Source organism: Aethalodelphis obliquidens, unplaced genomic scaffold, assembly GCF_003676395.1.
Source record: "Aethalodelphis obliquidens isolate GAN/ISIS:26980383/991018 unplaced genomic scaffold, ASM367639v1 scaffold21, whole genome shotgun sequence".
NCBI lineage: Eukaryota > Metazoa > Chordata > Mammalia > Artiodactyla > Delphinidae > Aethalodelphis > Aethalodelphis obliquidens.
The window spans coordinates 23,622,960-23,642,292 of record NW_020837965.1 but is presented as its reverse complement, the minus strand read 5'-3'; the positions used below and the strand labels follow the sequence as shown (position 1 = coordinate 23,642,292).

Sequence of the window (19,333 nt, the reverse complement as noted above, 5' to 3'; positions counted from 1 at the left end):
GTCAAATAACTTCCACATGTGTTTACATTGCCTAAACCAATCACCATGTACACGTCTCTCAAAGATAAAAATAAAAAGGTCAATATACTGACTTCCAGGGGCTCTTCTAGTTCTGAGATCTAAAAGCCTGTGATCATCATTCCAATTCTCTTCTGTCCCTACCTCAAAGCTACACAGCAGGGGATTAAGCAAAGATGATTAGAACCATGCAAATACGCCCAAGGACAACTGGCAGTCACACTTGTTCACACGTGTCCTCCACTGAAATACTATAAACACTCTTGTCTGGAGTCTGAGTCAGCCTCTAAGCTGAGATGGCCATGGTGAACAAGAAAAGGTAAAACACAACTTATTTCCTTAAATATGCTAATCATAGTTCTTTTAAAATCCAAGTCGATCATTTTATTATGTCTGTCCTTACTGTCTATGTTTTCCCTTGGTTTTTGGTTAAGTCTTATCTTCTCATATATCTGATAATTTTTGATCGAGTGCCAGTCACTGTATATGAAAACTGTATAGGGCTTCCCTGGTGGCACAGTGGTTAAGAATCTGCCTGCCAGTGCAGGGGACACGGGTCCGATCCCTGGCCCGGGAAGATCCCACAACCGCAGAGCAATGAAGCCCGTGCGCCACAACTACTGAGCCTGCGCTCTAGAGCCCGTGCTCTAGAGCCCGTGCTCTGCAACAAGAGAAGCCACGACAATAAGAGACCTGTGCACCACAACGAAGAGTAGGCCCCTCTTGCCTCAACTAGAGAAAGCCCATGCGCAGCAACGAAGACCCAACACAGCCAAAAGTAAAAACAAATTTATTATTAAAAATAAAAACTGTATAGGTAATTCACGGCTCCTCTAGGAGGATTTGCTTTTGTTTCTAATGTGCAGATAGGTAGGTCAGGGGTACAAACCACTCCGGGTCACCTTAATCTAGTTAGATATTGAGATGATTCAAAGCAGTACTCCAGCTCCTGAGAAGGCCAGTCTATGCCTAAGTTCACCCTTGCTCCTAAGCAGAGCCCTTATGAAAACTGGGGCGTTTACTAGGGCTCCTCGTCCCTGGCAAGGGTGCAAATACAACTTTTTTTTTTAAATCTCCCCTGTCCCATGAATCTCCCGAAAGCTCTAACCAGCTTCTCAGTTGACAATTTCAGCAATGACAACTGCGTCAAAGGAAGAACTGGTGCCCAATGTCGGGCTTACCTGACAGCCCTCTACCAAATCTTGGCTCTGCAAATCCTTTCTGCCTTGTAGCTCTCCTATGCCTTCAAACTGATTCATTTTCCCCCCCTTTGGTGTGTATTTGTATTTATTTATTTATTTTAACATCTTTATTGGAGTATAATTGCTTTACAATGGTGTGTTAGTTTCTGCTTTGTAACAAAGTGAATCAGTTATACATATGCATATGTTCCCATATGTCTTCCCTCTTGCATCTCCCTCCCTCGAATCCTCCCTACCCCAACCCTCTAGGTGGTCACAAAGTACTGAGCTGATCTCCCTGGGCTATGCGGCTGCTTCCTACTAGCTATCTGTTGTACATTTGGTAGTGTATATATGTCCATGCCACTCTCTCACTTTGTCACAGCCTACCCTTCCCCCTCCCCATATCCTCAAGTCCATTCTCTAGTAGGTCTGTCTCTTTATTCCCGACTTGCCCCTAGGTTCTTCGTGACCATTTTTTTTTTTTTTTTAGATTCCATATATGTGCTAGCATACAGTATTTGTTTTTCTCTTTCTGACTTACTTCACTCTGTATGATAGACTCTAGGTCCATCCACCTCACTACAAATAACTCAATTTCATTTCGTTTTATGGCGGAGTAATATTCCATTGTATATATGTGCCACATCTTCTTTATCCATTCATCTGTTAATGGACACTTAGGTTGCATCCATGTCCTGGCTATTGTAAATAGAGCTGCAATGAACATTTTGGTACATGACTCTTTTTGAATTATGGTTTTCTCAGGGTATATGCCCCGTAGTGGAATTGCTGGGTTTTATGGTAGTTCTGTTTTTAGTATTTTAAGGAACCTCCATACTGTTCTCCACAGTGGCTGTAGCAATTTACATTTCCACCAACAGCGCAAGAGGGTTCCCTTTTATCCACACCCTCTCCGGCATTTATTGTTTGTAGATTTTTTTGATGGCCATTCTGGTGTGAGGTGATACCTCACTGTAGTTTTGATTTGCATTTCCTTAATGATTAGTGATGTTGGGCATCCTTTCATGTTTGTTGACAATCTGTATATCTTCTTTGCAGAAATGTGTGCTTAGATCTTCTGCTTATTTTTGGATTGGGTTGTTTTTTTTTTTTGATATTGAACTAGATGAGCTGCTTGTAAGTTTTGCAGATTAATCCTTTGTCAGTTGCTTCATTTGCAAATATTTTCTCCCATTCAGTGGGTTGTCTTTTCGTCTTGTTTGTGGTTTCCTTTGCTGTGCAAAAGCTTTTAAGTTTCATTAGGTCCCATTTGTTTATTTTTATTTCCGTTTCTCTAGGAGGTGGGTCAAAAAGGATCTTGCTGTGATTTATGTCATAGAGTGTTCTGCCTATGTTTTCCTCTAAGAGTTTTATAGTGTCTGGCCTTACATTTAGGTCTTTAATCCATTTTGAGTTTATTTTTGTATATGGTGTTAGGGAGTGTTCTAATTTCATACTTTTACATGTACCTGTCCAGTTTTCCCAGCACCACTTATTGAAGAGGATGTCTTTCCTCCACTGTATATTCTTGCCTCCTTTATCAAAGATAAGGTGACCATATGTGCATGGGTTTATCTCTGGGCTTTCTATCCTGTTCCACTGATCTATATTTCTGTTTTTGTGCCAGTACCATACTGTCTTGATTACTGTAGCTTTGTAGTATAGCCTGAAGTCAGGGAGCCTGATTCCTCCGGCTCTGTTTTTCTTTCTCAAGATTGCTTTGGCTATTCGGGGTCTTTTGTGTTTCCATACAAATTGTGAATTTTTTTTTTTTTTTTTTTTTGTGGTACGCGGGCCTCTCACTGTTGTGGCCTTTCCCATTGCAGAGCACAGGCTCCAGACACGCGGGCTCAGTGGCCATGGCTCACGGGCCCAGCCGCTCCACAGCATGTGGGATCTTCCCGGACCGGGGCATGAACCCACGTCCCCTGCATTGGCAGGCGGACTCTCAACCACTGTGCCACCAGGGAAGCCGAAATTTTTTGTTCTAGTTCTGTGAAAAATGCCAGTGGTAGTTTGATAGGGATTGCATTGAATCTGTAGATTGCTTTGGGTAGTAGAGTCATTTTCACAATGTTGATACTTCCAATCCAAGAAAATGGTATATGTCTCCATCTATTTGTATCATCTTTCATTTCTTTCAACAGTGTCTTATAATTTTCTGAATATAGGTCTTTTGTCTCCTTAGGTAGGTTTATTCTAAGTTATTTTATTCTTTTGGTTGCAATGGTAAATGGGAGTATTTTCTTAATTTCACTTTCAGATTTTTCATCATTAGTGTATAGGAATGCCAGAGATTTCTGTGCATTAATTTTGTATCCTGCTACTTTACCAAATTCATTGATTAGCTCTAATAGTTTTCTGGTAGCATCTTTAGGATTCTCTATGTATAGTAGCATGTCATCTGCAAACAGTGACAGCTTTACTTCTTCTTTTCCGATTTGGAGTCCTGTTTCTTTTTCTTCTCTGATTGCTATGGCTAAAACTTCCAAAACTATGTTGAATAACAGTGGTGAGAGTGGGCAACCTTGTCTTCTTCCTGATCTTAGTGGAAATGCTTTCAGGTTTTCACCATTGAGGACGATGCTGGCTGTGGGTTTGTCATATATGGCCTTTCTTATGTTGAGGAAAGTTCCCTCTATGCCTACTTTCTGGAGGGTTTTTATCATAAATGGTGTTGAATTTTGTCGAAAGCTTTCTTTGCATCTATTGAGATGATCATATGGTTTTTCTCCTTCAATTTGTTAATATGGTGTATCACATTGATTGATTTGCATATATTGAAGAATCCTTGCATTCCTGGGATAAACCCCACTTGATCATGGTGGATGATCCTTTTAATATGCTGTTGGATTCTGTTTGGAAGTATTTTGTTGAGGATTTTTGTATCTATGTTCATCAGTGATGTTGGCCTGTAGTTTTCTTTTTTTGTAACATCTTTGTCTGGTTTTGGTATCAGGGTGATGGTGGCCTCGTAGAATGAGTTTGGGAGTGTTCCTCCCTCTGTTATATTTTGAGTTTAGAGTTTGAGAAGGATAGGTGTTAGTTCTTCTCTAAATGTTTGATAGAATTCGCCTGTGAAGCCATCTGGTCCTGGGCTTTTGTTTGTTGCAAGATTTTTAATAACAGTCTCAATTTCAATGCTTGTGACTGGTCTGTTCATATTTTCTATTTCTTCCTGGTTCAGTCTCGGAAGGTTGTGCATTTCTAAGAATTTGTCCATTTCTTCCAGGTTGTCCATTTTATTGGCATATAGGTGCTTGTAGTAATCTCTCATGATCTTTTGTATTTCTGCAGTGCCAGTTGTTACTTCTCCTGTTCCATTTCTAATTCTACTGATTTGAGTCTTCTCCCTTTTTTTCTTGATGAGTCTGGCTAATGGTTTATCAATTTTTTATCTTCTCAAAGAACCAGCTTTTAGTTTTATTGATCTTTGCTATTGTTTCCTTCATTTCTTTTTCATTTATTTCTGATCTGATCTTTATGATTTCTTTCCTTCTGCTAACTTTGGGGTTTTTTTGTTCTTCTTTCTCTAATTGCTTTAGGTGTAAGGTTAGGTTGTTTGAGATGTTTCTTGTTTCTTAAGGTAGGATTGTATTGCTATAAACTTCCCTCTTAGAACTGCTTTTGCTGCATCCCATAGGTTTTGGATCATAGTGTTTTCACTGTCATTTCTTTCTAGGTATGTTTTGATTTCCTCTTTGATTTCTTCAGTGATCTCTTGGTTATTAAGTCACGTACAGTTTAGCCTCCATGTGTTTGTATTTTTTGTAGATTTTTTTCCCTGTAATTGATATCTAGTCTCATAGCATTGTGGTCGGAAAAGATACTTGATACGATTTCAATTTTCTTAAATTTACCAAGGCTTGATTTGTGACCTAAGATATGATCTATCCTGGAGAATGGTCCATGAGCACTTGAGAAGAATGTGTATTGTGTTGTTTTTGGATGGAATATAAATATATCAATTAAGTCCATCTTGTTTAATGTATCATTTAAAGTTTGTGTTTCCTTATTTATTTTCATTTTGGATGATCTGTCCATTGGTGAAAGTGGGGTGTTAAAGTCCCCTACTATGATTGTGTTACTGTTGATTTCCCCTTTTATGGCTGTTAGTATTTGCCTTATGTATTGAGGTGCTCCTATGTTGGGTGCATAAATATTTACAATTGTTATATCTTCTTCTGGGATCAATCCCTTGATCATTATGTAGTGTCCTTCTTTGTCTCTTGTAATAGTCTTTAAAGTCTATTTTGTCTGATATGAGAATTGCTACTCCAGCTTTCTTTTGATTTCCATTTGCATGGAATATCTTTTTCCATCCCCTCACTTTCAGTCTGTGTGTGTCCCTAGGTCTGAAGTGGGTCTCTTGTAGACAGCATATATATGTGTCCTGTTTTTGTATCCATTCAGCCAGTCTGTGTCTTTTGGTTGGGATGTTATTTTTTAACTTTTCATGCTCTTAACAGGACTAAAACAGTGCCAGAAGTAGAACCCCTCAATCCAGTACAACTTAACGTGTTTAAAACGAAACCAAACGGCAATTTTCTAACATAAATCACTCATAATTTAATTCAAGTCTTCTCTAGTTGGTCTCTACAATTTCTGCAGTTCTGAAGTTTGAGTTTTTCCCAGGTGACTAAGAAATTTAGGGGATGAAGCAATGTGGAGTGTGAGAAAATAGAAATTAGGCATTACTGCTGACTAACAGAAAACCATAAAGCCTGAATTCAAACAAAGCATTAATCAAAAGTAAGGTCATCATGCACTGTAATCTAAAATCTCACACACCTTATGGCTGGAGGCATGGACCTCCCTTCAAAAAATGAGAGAGCTGAAAACTCCTAGGCACAGAGCCTGACACACCACGGATACACAAGGAATGGCAGTCCCTGGTGCCCCTGCTCCTCCTTTCCTGTCTCCCCCTGACCCCTACCTAGAGGTGGGCAGACACTGAACGCAGGCTGAAATTTCAGCATAGTCCAGCTGTCTCACTATGAAGTCTCAGGCTCATTCCCAAGTTTTTGCTGTACTGAATAGGAGGAGCTAGGGTTGAGGTCATAAAGATGAACCCACGAATCAAGAGAGCAAATGCTCTTGCCTACTTCTGCCTATAACTAAAGAGGAAACCGTGGGTGAAGAAGAGTGAAAAATAAGACCAGAACTGCGAGACAAGAAATCTGAGCTTCATGCCCCTAATACCTCACTGCCTGTGAAGCCTAGGCAAGTGGCCTCTGGAGTCTGTGTCCATTTTCTCATCTGAGAAATAGGGGGCTCATTCATTCGTCAACAAACACTTATTGAGCACTTACTACATTCCAAAAACCCAGCCCCAGTCTTGAAACTCAGGACTAGATCAGCAGTTCTTAACTGTGGCTGCACACTTAAATAACCTGGAGATTTCAAATGAAACAACAGCAAAACATCTCATCCCAGATTAATGGACTCTCTAAGGTAGGGCCCGGGCATCAGGTGGAGGGTGGGGAAGAGGGCCTTTTCAACTGTTGCTGATGCCCAGTGAGGGTTAAAAACCACTGGACTTAGAGAATTTCTAAGTTTCTGAATCTAACTTTCTATGGTTTGACAAATGAGTATTTTTTACAGGTCAAAACCCTCCAAAATAAACCAGTTTCATCAATACTTTGGAGGGAGAGTGACAGAGGGGGTGCTTCAACTGTGCTGACAATCCTGGCCCGAGGGGTCGCATTGCCTGTAAGTGTCCTCCAGCCTCACAGATGCCTCCTTGGATTCATATTCAAAAGCCACACATGTCATGTTATAAGTGAGAATTCTCCCCGAGGGGCAGACAGACGCCTGACTCATGCCATTCTGGATTTGTTCCCTTGGATTAAAGCACTGTTTGGTCATTCATGATTTTTGTCATATCTGTTTAACGTGAGTGCTATCAATTAATCTTTTTCTTTAAAATCAACTCACTAGAGCAGTAAGAGAATATTAGCCCTACTAAATATTAAAACACACTATAGAACCTCTTTAATCAAAAGTGAGGTATTGACACATGAATAAATGCAGACCAATGGAACATAATGGAAAATCCAGAAATAGGTTAAATTAATTAAATATGACAAAGGACAGAATCTCAGAACACTGGGAGAAAATGGAATTTTAAAATAATTAATTAATATGGTTGTGCTGGGTCTTAGCTGCAGCAGGGGGCTCCTTAGTTGTGGCTCGCTGGCTCCTTAGTTGCAGCACATGGGCTCCTTAATTCCGGCAGGCAGGCTCCTTAGTTGTGGCACGTGGGCTCCTTAGTTGTGGCATGTGCGAACTCTTATTTGAGGCATGCATGTGGGATCTAGTTCCCTGACCAGGGATTGAACCTGGACACCCTGCATTGGGAGTGTGGAGTCTTACCCACTGCACCACCAGGGAAGTCCCAGAAAATGAAATTTTTAATAAGGGGTAGTGGGATAACTGGAAAACCAGATAGAAAAGGTTAAAATTGGATCCAGCTCTCATACCATATATTTAATTCCAAATGGATCAAAGATTTAAATGTTTGACAAAGAAAAGAAACTGTACAAGTACTAGAAAAAACATAGGTGAATTCAAGCTGGTATCACAGAAAACTTTCGAGCCATGACTGAAAATCAAGAAGCAGTGAGTAAAAAAAAATTTCAAAAAGAGAGAAGTAATCCCCACAAAATCACGTGCATTAAGCACCTAGTCGGTGTCATTTCAGCCCCTCCTGCCTTACCTGTTTCTTATTCTAGCCACCCCTGAGGCAACCAGTTCTGCCCGGGCTCTGACCTGTGTCCAGTCCCTGCTGCGGCCGCAGGGGGCTGCCACGTGAGCCCTGTCAGGACCCACTGAGAACATCACCATGTACGGGGGCAATTAGTGCCCCGTGGAGCAATCCTTCGCCAAATGGAGACAGTAGCTAACGGATATAGGCTTCTCCCTTCGGGCCCCACAAATATCAATCCTGTGCTCTCCTCCAAACACACAGGAGCCTTCATCTCGGGTACAGTTTTCTGGGGAACCCAGTTAAAATGCCACTAATTTGATGCACTGATTTTCTTCTAATACACAAAAATAAATACTTAATTATTAAAACTTAAAAAGCGCTCAGCAGAAGGAGCATGACTCCCTCCTCCTTACGTGTGAGCTACGAATCGTGACCGTCTTGAAAAGAAGACAGTATGAAAAGGGGACTAGAAGAGTAACTTTACAGTGATGAAACCTGACAAACACTGCTTCAGCCAGGTGATCGAGGTCAACATCAACAGTGATAAGTCACGCTGCAGTATGTACCCTCTGTAACATGGAATGGAATGTCACTTCATCTCTGCGATCTTCCTGCCTGAAACTTAACAACCCCAGGCTAACCATGAGAAAAACATGAAACAAATTCCAACAGAAGGGCATGCTACAATATACCTAAACAAGTACTCCTCAAAATAGTCAAGATCTTCAAATATTAAAGACAGTCTGGAAAACTATCCACAGCAGAGGGGTCTAAGGAGATTTAACAACTAAATGTAATGTGGTATCCTGGATCAGACCTTGGAACAGAAAAAGGACATTAGGTGAAAACAAGCAAACTTGAATACACTATGCACTTCAGCTAATAATATTGTATCAATATTAGTTTACTAAGTATAACAAATGTACCACGTAAGATATTAATAACAGGGGAAACTATATATGTGGAGAGTGTATGGGAACTCTCTGTACTATCTGCTCAACTTTTCCATAACTCTAAAATTGTTTTAAAATATAAAGTCTAGGGCTTCCCTGGTGGCGCAGTGGTTGAGGGTCCGCCTGCCGATGCAGGGGACACAGGTTTGTGCCCCGGTCTGGGAGGATCCCACGTGCCGCGGAGCGGCTGGGCCCGTGAGCCATGGCCGCTGAGCCTGCGCGTCCGGAGCCTGTGCTCCGCAACGGGAGAGGCCACAGCAGTGAGAGGCCTGCGTACCGAAAAAAAAAAAAAAAAGAGTAAAAAATATAAAGTCTATTAATAAAAACAGGAAAAAAAAAGATTTATGAAAAGCATTCCTCCATCCCTGGCAATGAGGCCTGGGATCTGCATTTTGGAAGGACATACACACATGGATTCCTACGCACATTAAAGTTCGAGAAACATCAGGGACATCGAGAGTTACAGTGCACAATGTCCTTACAAAGAAAATTCAGGAAAAAAGAATCCATCCACACATCAATAAACAAATCCTGTCTCCTGGTAGTGGTACGGAAACACCAGATGAAAGCACTGTCACCCAGTAATTCATTAACTCATTGAGCACATAATGAAAGAGTTTTCATCTTGGATGCCAGCTTCACTCATTTGGGAGCTGCCTTGAATGTGGTACTTGGAGGGACCCATGACAATGCAGAAGGAATGTCATGATTTACTACCCATTTTACGTACAAGTGGCAGCATCAATATTCATTAAGCATCTACCAATTGCCAGGCACAGCGCTAGGCTCTAGGGACCCAACAGAGATGGAAACTAGCATAATCCTTTATGAAGTATAGGAGGAAAAAGATAAGTAATTATAAATATAAAAAGTAACAGAGGGACTTTCCTGGCGGTTCAGTGGTTAAGACTCCGTGCTTCCAGTGCAGGGGACATGGGTTCGATCCCTGGTCAGGGCGCTAGGATCCCACATGCCACGCAGCGTGGCCAAAAATAAAATAAAATAAAATAACAGAAGAGGAAATATGGAATGCCACAGAGGCAAATAATCGGGAAGGGCCATCAGCCAGGGCCGGAGTCAAGGACTGCCTCCCTGAGGAAGTGACATTTAAGCTAAGATTTGAAGGCTAAGAACTTAGCAAGGTGAAGAGGAAAAGGAAGTAGCTGAACTCTGGTCAACTCATGAATTAGTCCATCAGACCTTTTCTTACTTAAGGATCCTCTGGAGGAGAATGAAGTAGACAAGATCAGAGCAATAGACACAGCTCCACAGAGAGAGCCCAGAGAGGAGGGCAGTACCCACAGAGCGTTTAAGGTGCTGGAAGCTTTACACAGGGGCCCAGGGCAGATATACGACAAGGGGGAAGGACTGGAGAAGGTGAGTAAGAGGCTTCCAAAACCAAGCCCTTGTAAGGGACGTTGCCCATTTCCGCTAAGACACTCAGAAAACGTGTCACATTGGCTCCCACTGCCCTTTCTGCCACCACCTCCATGACTTTCACAACTAACTGCTCAACTGCAGTAACTGTTTCTTAATCTAAATTTCCTGGTACAATGATCTCCTCTACCCCAAAATAACATGCCTCCTGTTTTGTCTTTATTTCAGTAGTTCTATTTTGTCTCTTTTACAGAGAATGGCCCTGAATCATTTTTAGAAGTTGAAGCATCAATAGCAACTGTGGTTTCTAAACCAAAAAATTATCACATATGGTAGAGAACTGATATAGCAACCTGACAAAAGGGCAGAGTATCTGAAATCAGAATTGTCCCAGCTCTTCCCGGGTGCATCTCCTTCACAGACATAACAAATTGAGGTGGGTGAAGTAAACAGCTAACCTTTACTGGACACCGTAAGCCGAGACCTTTCTATGTATTCTCATCTGATCCTCACAAAACCCCGAGAAAGAAGGAGGGTTATCCTCATTTATGTTTGAGAAAAGTGTCAGCTCATAAAGGCTAAGTAATTTGCTCAAAGTCAGTCAGCTGGTAAGGAGTGGCTCTGGGGCAGAATCCAGGTCTATTAGACTCTAAAACCCAGGCTGTTTAGAATACAAGGGACAAATGTGGCCTAACTCAATATTATAAAAAGAAAAAGGTCATTCACATTCCTACGTTAAGTCCAAACCCAGAAGCAGAAGATGCCTTTCCCACAGCCTTAAAGACAAAGACAGACAATCCATCTTCACAGTAGCTATAGAGGACCTGAGAACAGGGCTCCCCCGACTGGCAAGCAGATGCAACCACACCATTTACTTCTGATTCCGCTCCTAGGCCTTTGCTTTTTGGGAGGGGAACCTCCAATTTAAGACCAGGAATAAAGTTCCTTTCATTAACTTGATCTTTCTCTCTTCTTTGCTTAAAATTTATCAACAGCCTTTGGTTCCACTAATAATACTATTTTTCTAACTTATCTTAAGGAAATAATCAGAGACATACCCTAAGATTTATGTACAGTCATTATCATCGTATTATTTACAATGATGAAATCCTAAAAACAAAGCTAACTGTCCCAAACTTGGGGTACTGGTAAATAAATTATGGTATATCATCTGATAGACTATTATGCAGCTATTTTAAATGTTTTCAAAGAACATTTAACGAAGGGGAAATGCATATATGTTGAATGTAAAATGCCCAATACGAATACACAGTATAATATCAATTTTGTGAAAACGTTACACTTACACGTGAAAAAGATAAAGAGACTATACCCCACGTTTAATGGGTTATCCCTAAACAGCGGGATCAATGCTGATTTTTATTGTCTTCTTTATACTTTCTCTGTTTTCAAATTCTCCACATTCAATACATACTACATTTAAACCAGAAAAATAAAAACTGCCACTAGAAGTCATTTCTATGAGGTCTTCTCCTTTCAGGCTAAGAAAGAGAAAAAGCTGTTTGCTGTGGGGACCACTGTCCTTCCCACCCCACCCTGACGTCAGCTGGAGGTACTCTTGTCTAAGTTATCGTCACACTATTAAGGCAGTTATGATATTCACTCAACTCGGAGTCACCAAGCCTATAGTCTACCGCAAGGTTCAAACCTGGGTAGTATATAGATTACCTTCACAGGGAAAAAAATCTTCATGTGAAACAATCCGATATATTTTCATGTAGCTTGTTTATGTGCAATTATAAAACTAAGTTTAAATTTCTTATGTTTATGTAACTAGATACAAACAAAACCACCAACCCAGCAAAATTCAAAAGGACATTAATAAAAAGATGATGTTGCTCATATTAAAAATCACCACCCACAAGGTAAATATAGTAACGGTACAGGTCTAAAAACAGAACAACCGAAGAGAGTCGAAGGTACACACACAGAAGTGCCGCAACCCCACAGCTGGTCTCCCGAACACAACTTCCAAAGATTCCTGGAGGAATGCTCCCCTGCCCCTATCCTGCAGCAATAAGCTGAGATGTACTTGTGTTAGCTAGTGCTGGCTAACTGTGGTGTGTGAAGACTGTGTCTGTGCTTGGGTATCTCATGCTGTACCCTGTAACTGCACTGCATTCTGCAGAACTCCAAATTGATAAAGTGCCCTTGGCCCAGATGAGGTAGTTCCCTGGCACATAACCAGACCTGTGAGATGGTAGGCTGGCCATGCCTTACACACACAAGGCTGGCCCTGGCGGGGGCAGGCAACCTCTCTGAAGATTGGGGGTGATCCTGCTTCAGATGTTACCATGCAGCCCTGGAGAGGATTTTGGAATCTGCAGGTTTGTTCTGCCATCCAACTTAGAAAACATTCCTGATACCTCCGCCACATATCTACTAAAATAATCAAGTATCTGATCAGCAATTTTGAAGAAAAATGTAATTTTGATCTTTACCTCATATTCCAGACAATTTGAAGGATGAACTTTTGTGAAATTTTACATATAAAAAACAACTTAATACTTACCGAACTACTAGACAAATGCTAAAACATAAGAAACGATGGAAAAATCACAAAGAAAATGACTTGATAACATAAAAATCTTAAACTTCTATATATCAAATCTTTAAAAGATAAAAGGCAGAGGGGGAAAACGTTCACAGAAGAGAACCTTCCCAACAGATAAATGACTAAAGTATATAAGCAGAAATATATTGTATACTGTGTATGTGGGCATCTTTGTTTTTAAGTAGAAAAATGATGCACAAAGGGATTTAGTAAATTTCTGTAAATCTTTTAGGGATAGAGACTATTTGGGGGAGGGGAGGTTTGGCCCCTTCTACCTCCTTACCACCAAATCCAGTATCAGGCAACGGTAAGGCCTCGAAAAATGATTTCTGAATGAGATATGAGAATACATAACGTCTCTTAGGAAAAGGGAAATAAGAATTCAGGCAATAGTCTAGAAAATTAAGAAAAACTCAGACACATCCTTAATTATCCAAGTCAGCAAAACAGTGACTCGGATAATTCACCATGTCCACATAGTTTAGCAAAACTAAACTATGTGGACATGTGCCTCAAATGTTCAATTTATTTGTTAGAATGCATCTCTAGCTCTATGCCTTTCTGAGACATTCCTGAAAAGCATCAGTTTAGAGGCTCCATTTCAGACCATTTTCAAAACGTCATATCTATGTACTCCCATGAGATTATCTAACAAGAAAAATGTGTCGTTTTCGTTAAAAAAATTCAGAATGAACAAAAAAGAGCATTTTTCACAGATGAGCCACACTGCTTATAAATATGCAAATCAAATGAACTGACAACAGCGGTAATGATGAACAGACCTCCTCGACTCATTCAGGTCCATTTGCAAAAGCCACGTACCTCAAGAGGTACATGTAAATATACACGTATAGATGTTTAACTACAAACAGTCTGCAACAGAGAACCATGTTAAACGGTTAGCAGCGTTTTAAAAAAAAATCTGTGTAAAGAAAAAGGGTAACTGAATGACTCATTTTGGAAAAAGTATTTAAAAACTTTCATTTCTATATCCATGCCTTGTCATTTGATCCCCCCAAAACGGGATCTGAGAATACTATTATGTCATTATTGATCAAAAAATGAAATGTTCTATTCAAGTGGGCCAAGAAAGGGGTAATTTTTATCAAATAAACAATTAAGGAAATCAAGACAGGAGAAAGAAATGAATATTAAAAGAAGAGAGGAAAGCACCTGCTTCCAAAATCCTTTGCTTTACAGTAATGATCTGCCATTTTTTCAATTAATTACATATTAAGAGGAAATAAAGATTTATTCTTAAAGTTATCTTGATTCTAAGTGCATTTCACAAACTGAAATGATCTAAAATAGTTATAACACAAAAAAATTGGTGGTGTTATTCCCCACAGCTTCTGTAACCAGGTAGCTTGAGTCTCCTCTGAAATTGAATATTGACTCAAACTGCTCCTAACATGCATACATCAGAGACTTTTACTTCCAGTAAACATGAACTTAGTACATCAGAACAATCCTCCAGCTGAAAAGAACTAAAAAAGCAGGGAAAAAAGCAGAATAAATATCTGCTTGGAGGTCTGGAGGAAGAAGGGCTATCAGAGGCTCAGGGAGGTAAGTTCAGTATTTGGGGCTACTTTTCCCTGGAGATTTCTGCCAACTTTGAAGGGAATCCTAAAAGTTTGGCTTTAGGTTGGAGGGTAAAGGTGCTGGTGAAGAGCTGAACATGAGCACTAAAGGTGAACAGAACAGGCTGGTTCTCATAAGGACTGGAGCTCAGCTTAGAAACAGCCCAATTCCTTGAGACTACACTGAAGTGACCCCAGATTATAAGTGCCCCATTTGTCTGGCAAAAGCAAATGTGAATTATCTCTGGAAGAGAAAAACATCTTCTTAGGCCTCAAATTATTTCTACAAACAATTCTGCAAATATGATGTCCAGCATGGAATTAAAAAACAAAAACAACTAGGCACAAAAGGAGCTAAGACCATATGAATGAAAACCAAGAGAAACAGACGTTGGAAATGACTCACAAATACTGCCATAATTGGACAAACATTAACATAATCATACATACTATATTCAAGGAGATGAAAGACAATATTGATAATTTTGGCAGACAGCTGGAAACCATAAAAAAAAGCAAATGGAAATTAAAGTATCAAAAAATATATAATAACTGAAATTAAAAAGTCAATTGATAGGAGAGATAAGTGAGGAGATAACCAGAATGAAGGGCAAAGAGACAAACAGAAAACACAGAAGGAAGGTTAAGAAAACACAGAAGGAAGATACAGTGAAATAGCCTAACATGTATAATGGTAGCCCCAGAAGGAAAGGTGAGGGAGAATGGGACAGAAGCAATATTTGAAGTCCTAAGGGCTCATGACTTCCAAAACTAATGAGAGACATAAAGCCAAAGACTCAAGAAGCCCTAAGTTATAAGTTATTAAAAAAAAAAAATCCATACTAAGGACAGCACAGAAAAAACTGCTGAAAACCAAACACAGAGAACATTTTAAAAGCAGCCAGAGAAAAACACGACTTTCAAAGAACGACAGACAAGTTACTTCTCAACAGAAACAATCCAAGTCAGAGACAATGAGGTATCTTTAAAGTGCTAAAAGAAAGCAACGGTAAATCAAGAATTCTGGAACTACTGAAAAGATCCTTCTAAAACGGAGGAAAATGTTCTAAAATTAGATTGTGGTAAGGGTTTAACTCTGTGAAAATACTAAAAACCACCAAACTGCATACTCTAAATGGGTAAATTTTATGGTATGTGAATTATATCTCAATAAATCTGTTTTTTTTTCAAATGAAGGATAAATAATGACATTTGCAAACAAACACTGTAAGAATTTGTCACCAGCAGACCTGCACGAGGAATTCTAAAGGGTATTCCTCAGATAGAAAGAAATGATCCCAAATGGAAGACTGGAAGATGACAAAGGTGGCACTGCAGAACTATGGGGAAAAGATGACCTTTCTGATAGACAGTACTGAATAAACGGTTCTGCTAAATATAAAATTTGACCGCTTTTCCACAAGTTACACAAAAGTCACAAGTGGGCTGTAGATCTTAATTTGAAAGGCAGAACAGTAAGATTTTTAGAAGACGTCATAGGAAATTATCTTCTTGACTTTGGAATAGAACTCCTACAAATTAGGAAGAAAAAGGCATGTAAATCCCAAAAGAAAACACTTTTGAACAGGCACTTCACAAAAGAGGATACCAAACAAACATGAAAAGATGTTCAACCTCATCAGTCAGCAAGAAACTGCAATCCGAAAACACAATGGGATACCTCACCAGGATGGCTTCACACTCACCAGGATGGCTAAAATGTAAGTGTTGACAAGTACTGACAAGGACATGGAGCACGAGAACTCTCATACATTTGCTGGTAGGAGTGTAAATTGGTACAAACACTTTGGAAACTTGGTGTTATTTCCTAAAGTTGAAGATATGGGTATTTTTGACCTAGAAGTTCCACTGCTAGGTATATACCCAACAGAAATGAATGTACCAGATGTATAAGAATATTCAAAACAGCATTATTATTAATAGTCTAAAGCTAGAAACAATTCAAATGTCTACCAATACCAGAATAGCTAAATTGTAGTATTTCATACAACGGAATACTATAGATTAATAAAAATGAACAACGGTTACGACATAATGGATGAATCTCAGAAGCACGTTGAGTGAAAAAGCCGGACACAAAAGAATATATATTTCATTAGTATTTCGTTTATATAAAGATCACAAAACAGTCAAAATGAAACGACAGACACTACAGTTTTTATGGGATATATGTTTCGAAGGTAAATTCACACAGACAAAAGGCAAGGACGTGATTATCCCCAAAAAGTCAGGATTGGGTTACCTCCGGAGAGAGAATTCCGAGCTCCTGGGTGCTGGCAATGTTTTTTCTCGAACTGGTAACCACCAGTCCCCCTGGCTGGGTGATAAACCAATAAGTTGTACATTGCGGGTCTTGCACTTGACCGGCGTGCAAGAAGAAAGGAGACGGGGACAAGAAAAAGGGAGCTGAAGCCGGCAAGGAGCTCCAGGTGGAAGGAAACGACCACTTAACGTGTAAGCCCCAGAGCGCTGGCACAGGGAGGCTTCGACCAAGGGTACAGAACCCCGGGGAGGGAGGCCGGAGGGGCTCCGGGCCGGGCGCGGCCACACCTGCCGCGCGGTCGGCCTCCCCGCGCGGCCCCCAGCCCCCACGTGTGCCTCCCGCGAGCTGCAAAGGCCGGCACACCCCGCTGCTTCCAGAAGGCCGCCCACTCCGACTCCCCCAGACCCTCTCACGGTCCCCCACACCCCCACGGTATTACCGAAGCCCGCCCAGCGCTCCGGACGCCGCCCGCCCGACCTCCCCACGCCCAGGCGCCCGCCGACTCACCTCATTGTCGCTGCCGGGGCGGGCGCGCGGGGCCGGGGGCGCGGCGCGGGGCGTTAGCGGGGCAGCCGGCCCCGGGCGCGGCGGCTCCGCGTCTCGCTGGGCTGCGGGGGGCAGCGAGGGCTCATCTTCTCGGGGCTGGCGTCCGGGCCGCTAGCTGCGGGGACGGGCTGCGGCGGCGGCGCCTGACAGCTGGGCCCCGGCCCCTGCCATCTTGGCGGGCGCGTGCCCGGGCCGCCGTGTGCGCACGCCGCCGGGAGGAGGGGAGTGGAGGGGAGGGGGCGAGCGTCGCCCGGGTCCCTCCGGCCGGGGGAGCGTGCGCCCGCCCGAGACTGGGGACGCGGTCCCCGGGCGGGCGCGGGCGGCTGCGAGGCCGCCGACGGAGAGGCAAGAGGGCGCGCGGGCAAAGTCAGCCCGCGAGTCGAAGCTGAGGGGAGAGCGCGCGCGGCGGCCCAAACCCGACACAAAAGGCGCGGGGCCCCACCGTCCGCGCCTCCAGGAGAGCTGAGCCGGGGTGTGCGAAGGGCGGGGCGGAACCCTGGGGGGCGGGTCGTGAGGGCCCAGCCGGGCCGCAAGGGGCGGGGCTTCGAAGGAAGGGTGCTCAGTGAGGGGCGGGGAGGAGCTCCGAGGGCGGGGTGGGACTGGCGGATGTGAGGGGGCCGGGGCATAGAAGAAAGCGCGACCCGTGAGGGGCGGGGCCGAGGAGGAGGGCGGGGCCCAAAGTGGGCGGGGCGCTGGCGCGGCACGTGGAGCGCTGTGTCCCCCTCCCCGCGCGGGGTGACTCTCAACTACAAAGGCAGCTGAGCGCGCCGGCGTCCGTGCGAGTTGGCGGGAGGAGTCCACCTTACCCGGCCCTGCGGCGTGCCCAGCCTGCTCCGAGGCAGTGAGCTACCCCCTCTCTTTGTAAATAAAGAGCCAAGGCTGGGACGGGGAGTCGTATCTTTGAGGCAATATCAACAGCTGAAGGATCTCCCAGTCCAAAAAAGCCCCACCTGGCGCCTGCAAACCACACCTTGTGAAAAATCACATCGACTGCACGAGGCCGTCCAGGTTTTCTCTGGTTGTTAAATCCCCACCCTTCCTAAAGGTTAGTCATCCTCATAGCTGGCTGGAAACCCTAAACCCTCTGAGTCTCACTTCTCACTTCTAATTAGACACAGTTCGTCATGCTTTCTCAGCATCGCCACTAATGCTCCCGTTCCCCTCTATCACAGCAACAATGGAATCGTATCTACCTTTTTAAAAATTGCCTCTGAGCAAGAGCACATCAAGCGTTAAGTGGTTTCTGGCATATAGTAGGAGGGCAGCGAAGGGTCGCAATTCTACTCCTGGCCCAGAGTGAGAAGAGTGGTTTTTCCCAAGATACAGGAAGTGGTGGAGTCAGTTCTCAAGCCAAGGTTTTTCCGACTCAAAATCCCAGTGCCCATCCATTCTTTTTTTTTTTTTTTTGCTGTACGCGGGCCTCTCACTGTTGTGGCCTCTCCCGTTGCGGAGCACAGGCTCTGGACGCGCAGGCTCAGCGGCCATGGCCCACGGGCCCAACCACTCCGCGGCATGCGGGATGCTCCCGGACCGGGACACGAACCCGCGTCCCCTGCAACGTCAGGCAGACTCTCAACCACTGCGCCACCAGGGAAGCCCCATTCTTTTTTTAAAAAAATAAATTTATTTATTTTCAGTTGCCTTGGGTCTTCATTGCTGCACGCAGGCTTTCTCTAGTTGTGGCGAGCAGGGGCTACTCTTCGTTGCGGTGCACGTGCTTCTCATTGCTTGCTGCGGAGCACAGGCTCCAGGGCTCGCAGGCTTCAGTAGTTGTGGCTCGTGGGCTGAGTTATTCTGAGGAATGTAGGATCTTCCTGGACCAGAGCTCGAACCCATGTTCCCTGCATTGGCAGGCGGATTCTTAACCACTGCACCACCAGGGAAGTCCCCCATCCATTCTTGTTTGCTGCAGTTGTTCATCATTCTTACACGTTGCCGATTGATCTCTCTTCGTCACCATCCACTTGTCCTCAGAGTTCTTTAGCGATTGGCTGTCACATCTCCACTTTCCTTCCCCGATTTCTTTGAGCTAGAGTCTTCAAACTCAAAAGGGCACCTTGGTCCTCTAACAGTCCTGTTAGCAGCCCCAGAGGATTTCAGCCCCTCC

General features: G+C 43.0%; 1 protein-coding gene across 1 annotated transcript in view; it reads right to left on the bottom strand.

The window, feature by feature from the left end:
• The window catches only part of EVL (Enah/Vasp-like), a 164,215-nt gene extending 146,534 nt beyond the window's left edge, over positions 1–17,681 (bottom strand). The window contains exon 1 of the mRNA XM_027120562.1: positions 17,188–17,681. Coding sequence (XP_026976363.1) covers positions 17,188–17,192 — 5 coding nt within the window. The 5' untranslated portion in view covers positions 17,193–17,681. The remainder of the gene's footprint in view (positions 1–17,187) is intronic.
• Positions 17,682–19,333: the final 1,652 nt, after the last annotated feature.